General features: G+C 37.6%; 1 protein-coding gene across 1 annotated transcript in view; it reads left to right on the top strand.

Annotated features, from left to right (window-relative positions):
• The window catches only part of abcc3 (ATP binding cassette subfamily C member 3), a 62386-nt gene that overhangs the window by 24096 nt on the left and 28702 nt on the right, over window positions 1-9588 (top strand). The window contains exons 7-15 of the mRNA XM_015400870.1: window positions 1987-2241; window positions 3714-3891; window positions 3999-4160; window positions 4246-4338; window positions 4687-4890; window positions 6963-7109; window positions 7198-7285; window positions 7465-7531; window positions 7603-7729. Of these exons, the coding sequence (XP_015256356.1) occupies window positions 1987-2241; window positions 3714-3891; window positions 3999-4160; window positions 4246-4338; window positions 4687-4890; window positions 6963-7109; window positions 7198-7285; window positions 7465-7531; window positions 7603-7729 (1321 nt within the window). The remainder of the gene's footprint in view (window positions 1-1986; window positions 2242-3713; window positions 3892-3998; window positions 4161-4245; window positions 4339-4686; window positions 4891-6962; window positions 7110-7197; window positions 7286-7464; window positions 7532-7602; window positions 7730-9588) is intronic.

Raw genomic sequence — 9588 nt, 5'->3', positions numbered from 1 at the left:
AACATCCTTAAACATGACCAGTTTGGCAGTGGGTCAGTGATGGTGTCAGGTGTTCTTTCTTTGGAGGGCTGCAAAGCCAGGGGTAGAAACCATATTTAATTTTTTTTATTTATTTATTTAACCTTTATTTTACCAGGAAGTCCCTTGAGATAAAATCTCTTTTTCGAGGGAGACCTGACCAAGAGGCAGCATTACAGTAAGACATATAAAAACACAGGACAACATAATAAAATCAATCATAAACTAGACTCTAGAATAACAGTTACAATTCTCTGTGCAAGCGGTTTTCAATAGTGATTTAAAATGCTGTAGCGGAATAAGAGTCCGTAATTGCAGGGAGTTTTGAATATTGTGCCGCGACCATGGTGCTCCATAGAAAAATTATGTTTTGCCAAGATCTGTGTTGATCCTGGGAATAGTGTAAAGAACACGACTTGAAGAGCTTGAGTTGTAACCACTGTTAGCTACAGACATGAGGTGACACGGGTATGGAGGGAGGATGGCCTTGTAAATAAAAGTAAGCCAATGATATTGTCTTCTGAGGCTTAGAGAGGGCCATGAAACCAGAGCATACAGTTCACAATGATGAGTCCTGAAGGCAGAGTTGGTGATGAAATGTAAACCACTGTGATAAACTATGTCCAGGGAGTGGAGAGCTGAGGAGGCAGCATTCATATATATGATGTCTCCATAGTCCAGAACAGGAAGGAAGGTGGTCTGAACAAGTCTTTTCCTCACTGAGGGAATCAAAGAGGATTTTTGTCTGTAGTAAAAGCCAAGCAGCGCTTTCAGCTTTTGCTGGTTGGTGGGCCCTGGGTTCCTCCTAATGCAGGACAATGCTAGATCTGATGTGGCTGAAGTGTGTCAGCAGTGTCTGCAAGATGAAGGCGTTGAATCTGTGGCCTGCCCGTCCCCCAGACCTGAATCTGACTGAGCACATGTGAGACATAATGTCTCACTCCATCCACCAATTTCACCTTGCACCACAGACTGTCCAGGAGTTGGGCGATGCTTTAGTTCGGGTCTGGGAGGAGGACCCTCAGCAGATCATCCAACACCTAATCAGGCGCATGCCCAGGCTTTGTAGGGAGGTCATAGAGCGAGGTGGAGGCCACACAATACTGAGCCTCATTCTGACCTGATTTAAGGACATTATTGTACATCAAAGTTAGATCAGCCTCTACTGTTTTTTTTCCAATTTAATTGTGTGGGACTCCAAATCAAGGCCTCCATTGGTTAATAAATTTGATTTCCATTGATGATTTTTGTTTGATTTTGTTGTCAACTTTGTATAGAACAAAGTATTCTATGAGAGTATTTTATTCATTCAGATCTGGGATGTTTTATTTTTGTGTTTGCTTGATATTTTTGAGAAACCAAGCATTGGGGGGACTTAAGTCTGTTGTCTTTGTTAAGCCTGATTTATAATCAGAAACCAGGTCGTCTGTGTGTGTCGCAGTTAATGCAGACATGCCCCCACCCCTTATGCAGACACTCTGGTGCACCTCTGCAAAATTGTAGGTGACAGTGCCGCAGACAGGAGGCCTCTGATTGGTCAAATTTGCATCTGCTCTACGCTATGCGTATTTTTCTTGGTGCTTTACCAACTTGTTTTGTTTGTATGACCGCCATTGTGGAAAACGGAGATGAGTGAGGTGCGCGAGAACGCTGGGACCCTTTTTTCAGCTGGATCCCCGCTCTTTTTTGTCCTTATGTCCCTCTGATGTTGCACAAACTTGCCCCCAATTCCTCCCCGCCTCGACCGTATCTAGACCCACAGCTAGTTCGTGATTGTCCCTCTTGTGCTGTGGCGTGGAGTAGCATAGCGCAGACCACACTTCAAATTTGGGCATAAATCAAAAATATCTGTGTTATACCTGCGACAAGCTCACTGCGACACACTGCTGTGGGAGTATATTCAGCCCTTTACAGCAAAGCCTAGTTTGAAATTCCCATAAATATATTTTATTTCTACTCTTTCCACAGTGATCAGCTTCTCACCAACCAGGCAGTTTATGCTAAACCCCAACCGTCGGCCACCAACCACGTCTCAGGAGGAACGGGGGGAAATGAAAGCAGCCCGGAGGAAGCGGAGGTGCTGCTGTCCAGTCACAAAGCAGCTCCCCATCAGCCATCCTTCCTCCGTGCCCTGATCAAAGCCTTCGGCCCTTACTTCCTGATTGGCTCACTCTTTAAGCTCCTGCAGGATTCCATCACCTTCATCAACCCTCAGCTCCTCAGGTGAAAATGATTATCTGATCCTTCTTTAACATGCGGTCAATGCTGCAACATATTAGCAAACAAAGCAATCTGTGTTCTGGTGTTTGCAAACTATTTCCAGCACAGTTTTTGCATGTTGTGTTTGCATCTATCCAAAACAGGGTAGCTTTTCTTGGAGCTAAATGTATACCAGCTTTGTCAAAAATGTAAATATGTTTCCTTTTCAAACCTCTAATGGCCCAGGGGGAAAATTGGTCAAGGCGAATGTTTTGTGAAATCCTTATCTCCAAGTTTTAGTCAGATAAAGTATCAAAGCTTGTTGACCACAAATTTCCTTCCATGCATTTTATTACATGACCAAAGATTGTTAACTAACACTGATCATATCGGTTCCATGTCACAAAGACAACATTTCAAAACTGCCCCAAGTCTTCATTTGACTTTCAAAATGTTATCTGCTTTGGTGTGACTGACCTTGCCTTATAAACTACTGTTTTGGAAAAATGCATTTTTTTAATTTATAATGTTAGTGTATCATTCAGTAAGAACCCACATGTTCCTGGGGCCCAGGGGCCTCAGTAAGTGCAGTGTCATCAAATCTGTTTTTAACGTGCTACAAATAAACGCTGAGTATTTTTCTAGAGTTAAAAGCATATTCTTCAAAAAAAAGAACATTGAGTTGAAAGAGAAGTATTTTGAGACACTTTAACTGTTAATAGAGAGGAATTATATTTAATCAATTCTGAGTTAAAGTTTCTTCAATCTGTAAAAGTAAAATTTACTCAGATAAATTTCCTGTGTAGGCTGGCCTCAGTATCTTGATTCACCGAATCTGCATTAAGCTACATCAAACCTTGAATGGCTGTTTCTCTATTTTTCCTATTAATAATATTTTAGAAAACTTTCTGAAAAATTATATGCATAAAGATTAGGGCTAAAATGATCAAAGTTATAAATACAAAATAATAGAGCACTTACTATGTATTAGAAATAAAATTCTTAACTGGGATATACAGACTCTAAAACATACCTTTGGATAAAACAATAACCCACTTGCAATTGCAATTACCCATAAACTAGTAGCGTTAGCATCACCTGGTTGAAATCCTGTAAAAAAACAAAACAAAAAAAAGCTATATATTAAATGTACATATTTTCTTACAATTTTACTATAATTACTGTTCTGAGTTGGTCTATCAGCTAAAGGCATGTATTGAATATAATATACTCCATTTAATAATAATTCAATTACTGAATTAGTTGAGGATTATTTCAATCATACATATATATATATATATATATATATATATATATATATATATATATATATATATATATATATATATATATATATATATATATAGGGTATATATTAATAGGGGGCAGATAGATCTTTGCATCGTAATGAACCGTTTTCTGCATCATGAAGAAATAAATGGTAAAAGTTTGTTTTCCTGGTAAAGAGATGCAGGTTTTCCTTTCTGTTTTTCTAGCATGTTGATCAACTTCACAAAAGACAAGTCTGCTCCTGATTGGTGGGGTTACACGCTGGCCTTCCTCATGTTTTTCACCGCCATACTACAAACCCTCATCCTCCACACACACTTTCAGTACTGCTTCGTCACTGGCATGAACGTCCGGACAGCTCTCATAGGAGCCATTTACAGGAAGGTACAAATCCAATAATGCTGTTATCGCTTCTCATAAAGAAAAAAAATAAATAAATCCTTTTATTACAGTTTTTTTTTTTTTACCCACTGCTTTACTTTTTTCCTCAGGCGCTGGTGATAACTAATGCAGCAAAGCGTTCATCTACAGTGGGAGAAATTGTCAATCTGATGTCTGTAGATGCACAAAGGTTCATGGATCTCACTACCTTTCTAAACATGCTGTGGTCTGCTCCTCTGCAAATTATGCTGGCTTTGTATTTCCTCTGGCAGGTATGAACATTTACCTGAAAATTTAAGAAGCTCCAGTTAAAAATCCGTTCACAATGAAACGTAAAATGTATTCTATATTTTACAGAATCTCGGACCATCTGTGCTAGCAGGAGTGGCTGTCATGGTTATGCTCATCCCCTTTAATGCTTTCATTGCCATGAAGACCCGGGCATATCAGGTATAGATGCTAAAGTTGTGTAGAAAATTGAAGTACTTTTTGTAATAATTACTTAGTAAATTCAATTTGTAGGCTGTAAATCCCAAATAAACTACAAATCAGGAAACTATAGAATTGTAACTCGGATCTCAATGATCAACCGCATAAGTGAAGTATGCAGATGACACAGAGCTATATATTACAATGTTACCAGGAGACTGAACCCATTAAATCGCTGGATAAAAGTAAATGCTTGTCATTTGTTAGCTTAGGTTTAGTGTGAATAAATTGTCTAGTTTTAGGTCTGTACATTTGCTTTTAAAAATCTGTCTTTTGTAAAAAAAAAAAAAATCTGTCTTTTGTCTTCAGGTCCAGCAGATGCAGCACAAAGATGCACGTATAAAGCTGATGAATGAGATCCTGAATGGCATTAAAGTCCTCAAGCTTTATGCCTGGGAGAACTCTTTTAAAGACAAAGTCCTGGCCATTAGGCAGAAGGAACTTAAGGTCCTACGAAAGACGGCCTACCTCGGAGCGCTGTCCACAATGGCTTGGACCAGTGCCCCTTTTCTTGTAAGCACTTAACATTTTATATTTACTGCTAGTTAGAAATGAAAGAACTCAAAGGTTCAGAAACAAAGAAAATTCCCTATTTTAACTTAAAACCGGTGTAATATCTTGTTAGGTAGATTTTTTTTTTTTGGTATCTCCAAGTATAATTTTCATGTAGTTTTCAGAGCATTACCAGTGAGATGTAATTGAAAAATAGGAAATGGTCAACATTGATATGTGACGAATTTTACCCTTAATACAACAGGTCATTTTATTGTCATTTTAGAGCCCCTTTGTCTTTTATTTGTTTTAGCAATGGCCACCACTGTTCTTTGTTTTTGATTCACTTTTGATATATACACATTTTTTTTAAAACATTTGCATTTTCTTAAATTAGATTTAATAGCTAAATATTAATTGTTTGACATTTACTGGTATATATTGAGCTTCTTTAATGTGTTATGTTCAAATCCTGGACAAGCCCCCAATAAAAGTAATAGTTGTCCTTTAGAGATTGGTACCAAAGCCTGTTATCAAATGGGCCCTGGGCCACATTGAAAGGTCCTCACATACCGACAAGCTTAAACCTTATTGGTCCTCTTAACTGTATTATTAAGTTATTTACCTTTTGAGACGGATTTAAAGTCAAACAACATTGTACTGCCAAACTCCTAAGATGCACATACCCCGAGTGACTGATAGATTGCTAACGTTCTGCTATCTTAAGTTGGCTTTGCTTCAAACACTATTGCCAATTTTGAGACATTCCAGAAAAAAAGGACCTTTTTTTCCCCCAAAAGCAACTAGTGATGAATATAACAACCTTTTCCATATTTTTTTTTTAGAGCAGGTGAAGCTGCAACAGCTTTAAGTTTACAGTCTTTAGCAAATAGCGAGGGCTGCTGTAAAACCCTGCTTTGAAAGTTCTGGCAGGTGGCGGTCAGTCACCCTCACCATGCAGCAAACTGTCTGCAGTCAGAAATTTTTCTAGTTGAAAATGGCTTATACTGGTTGATAAAAGCTCCATTAGTTCCACCCTAAATCACAGAGTGGGGGGAAAAAAGAAAACAAAGTAGGGATGTAATATTTAGTATCATCTTTAATGTTCTTTTTTTTTTTCTTTTTTTTTCTTCCTCTAAAGCTGTTGCATTGAAATAGATCCCTACATGTGATTGATTTAATTTATTCACCTCATCCACTGATGGTTCCTCTATAAGGTTAAATTTGATAATATGACAAAATGTATAAATGTAGTTTTCATTTAGGGGAAATATAGAAGATTTTAGTTCATTTCTTGGTAATTTAAATGTGATTTTTCATTCATAACATTTTTGATATTTGTCTCTCCAAAAATGTATATATATAATTTTTTATTGGTATTGTATGATTATAGTATAGTGATTTTATTGTGCTGTTTATACAATATGTAACCTGTTTTGGACTTTTTGTGTGCTTTTCCTTCAAATTTCTTAAAAAATTAAAGCTCATTATTTTATTTTAACACTTTTTTGATAAAATAAATAAAAAGGTTTCAATAAGGTTATAGATAAAATCCCTGAGTATCATTAACTATTTAGGTAAAAACATTAGCAGCTTCTTTTACTTTTTTTTTTTTCGGGGGCGGAGGTTTAGGGTTTTCCGGGTTTATTTTTGGTTTGATATGATTGTGATAGAGTCCCTATTTGCCATTTTAATTTCGTTGAAGCATTCTCAATTCTATTCCCACTTTAATTTTATTTTCCTTACTGGGTAGGATAAAAAGAGAATGCCACACCTCACCTTGTTTAGTTCTCGCCATGGAAACACTACTTACCTGGCATCTTATTCGGTTGACCACTCTGATTGATGGGATATATTTCTGCAAGATTTTAAATGAGCTGTGATATTTATTTTTTTTACAGAGGCCAATAAATACACAGTGAAATTCAATTCAGTTTATTTATATACTGCCAATACACAACACATGTCATTTTCTGTCCTGAAGGTCAGCTTTTAAGAACGCTTAAAAATATGCTTACATGAACTCTAATGTAATGTTAGTGTGTAGTAATAATGGGACATGATGTTATGCCGTTCTTTTCTTGTGTTTCCAGGTTGCCTTGACAACGTTTGCAGTGTATGTCACTGTGGATGAGAACAACGTGCTGGATGCAGAGAAGGCCTTCGTGTCACTCTCCCTTTTCAACATCCTTAGATTTCCTCTGAACATGCTTCCCCAAGTGATCAGCAGCCTCGTTCAGGTTCATTTCTCTCTCCGTTTTTCATCTTCCCTTGTCACCCCTGTTTACACCGCAGCCTTATGTGATATCTGTTTATGCTGCTTCTCAGGCCAGCGTCTCACTTAAGCGCATTCAGAACTTCCTGAGTCATGATGAGTTGGATCCAAGCTCCGTGGATAGAAAGAACACCGGCTCTGGTAATATCAGGCTGTCTCTACTTGCATGTTTTAAAGGGCGTTGTCAGGGATTTTTTACAGTCCTCTAAAAAAGAAATCCAGTTACAAAGTCAACTCACCTCTCACCTAGTGACTCTGAACCTTGTGAGTAGTAGAATGAATCACTCACAAAGGCTTTTTATGATTTTTTTGCTCAACAGATTTTGCCGTTTCTGTGGTCAATGGGAAATTCACGTGGGCCAAAGAGGATCAACCTGTTCTGCACAAGTATGACATGTTATGTGCAAAAGCATTCATTCTTTTGTGTTGTGCCTCTGACATGTTTGCTGTGTTGCTAGCATCAACGTGATGGTGCCGCAGGGCTCCCTGGTGGCTGTTGTGGGACATGTTGGTTGTGGGAAGTCCTCCCTGATCTCTGCACTGCTAGGAGATATGGAGAAACAGGAAGGAGAGGTGTCTGTCCGGGTAGGACTCTTTACTTTCTCCTTTCCTTAAACCACTGATATTCTTAATGAAGGCTGACGGGCCTTTTCTGAACAACTACTGCAAATAAATGGCTGCATGTATGGTTGACCATCAGAAAATTTAAGAATTTTAGGATTTAATGAAACAAAAATGTAGTGTTTCAGTATTTTATACGTCCCCAAAGAAGTATTTCCATGCTTTCTCATGGATTGCTTTTGCTTGATTTTAGACGCCAGTAGCTTTTCAATAGAATTTGCTGGCATGTATTGAATTATTCAGTTGTTGTGTGGTTTGGCTCTTCCACAAACTAGGCAGCTAACATTTCTGCAGAACTCACACATCCTGGATGCATATACTTAGGCTTTTACCTTAAAAGATAATTTCTTAATTATCATTTTATTATTTTCCTTCTAAATTTTAAAAATAAAGCCTTTTCTGCCGATTATACCTGGAATATCCACATTTTGGGTCTTTCATAGCCTTATCTCATTCCCTTCTCTTTAGATCGTAAAACATACGTTACGTGATAACCTGAACAGTTCCAGACTGTTCTTTTTTTGGGTTTTTTTCTGCGATGTTTTCAATTTTCATGGGAAAGGACTAACCAAACCGTCCTGACTCTATAGTTAAAATTCCTCTAAAACATAAACTGGCTGTGCCAGCCTTGGAAACAACAGCTACTGTCAAACATTTGTGATAATGGGATATACTTATTTTCCATCACTTAGGAAGCTTAGTCCTATTCTTTCCCCCAAAAAAAAAAAAGAAAATTAAAAATAATCTACTGGACTTTGTTTCCAAGGTGAAGACTTTTTGTTTCCCATCCAGGAAGCTTTTTCAATTCAGAATGTCAGGAATAGCGTTGAGGTTTAGGTTTTATACAGTAGCCCAACAAAGCCTTGTTTTTGTTTTGAAAACATGTAAATTGAAATGGACGGAGGGGTCCACCCCCTTTGGAATGGGGGTCGATGGGCCTTTTGTTAGCCTGCAATGCCCCATACCCGTCTAAGTGTCTACAAATGCAAAACAAAAACAACGTTTTGTTGGGCTACTGTAAAAAGCCTTGAACTATTCCTGACATTTTGTATTGAAAAAGCTTCCTGGATGGGAAGCAAAATGTCAATGTCCATGTTGGAAACAAGTTCCAGTGGATTGTTTTTTTTTTTTTTTTTCGTTTTTTTTAAATGACTTACCTGGATGACTGAAATTTGGTTTTGTGTAAGATCACCCTTTGGATTTACTTTTTTGGCCAGCAGTGTTTTTACCTCAATACTTTCCCATGGGCGCCATTTCTGTCAAATATCCTTCCTATTTCCGAGTCATGGACATGATCACACACATCTGATCCCCTTTCTAGGGGTTTAGAATCCCCTGACCGTGTGGCATTTATTAGAGCCATTTAGTTGTTGCTCTTGTTTCTACTTGTTTGGCAGCCATTCTTATGAAAGTTTCCAGTACTTCATGATTCACTCATCTCAAATTCTTGGAAATATATTTTCCTAGCTGATGGATAGGAATAGGAATAGCTAATGACTAATTCATGATTTACAAATTAGGGCAAATAAATATGTATTTTCAGGAAAGGGTTGGTTTGATATGACTAATGATCTAGGTACCTACAATAAAACACTATCCTGACTCATAGGTGATAAAATGCTTATCTGAAAAACGTAGATAGTTTTATGGTCTCATTTGGACTTGGAAGTGAAAATACCACATCAGAGAGTGTTTTCATCATTATTGTTACAGTGGCCTTAGCAGCCGTATGGGAACAAGTGTCAACACGCTGAAGACTTCCAAGTCCATTATTTTTCAAACATTTACCAAGCTTTGTAGATATTGTAGATATATATATATAT

Source organism: Cyprinodon variegatus, unplaced genomic scaffold, assembly GCF_000732505.1.
Source record: "Cyprinodon variegatus isolate N-32 unplaced genomic scaffold, C_variegatus-1.0 Scaffold1157, whole genome shotgun sequence".
Lineage (NCBI taxonomy): Eukaryota > Metazoa > Chordata > Actinopteri > Cyprinodontiformes > Cyprinodontidae > Cyprinodon > Cyprinodon variegatus.
This window is presented reverse-complemented; position numbering and strand designations above follow the sequence as displayed.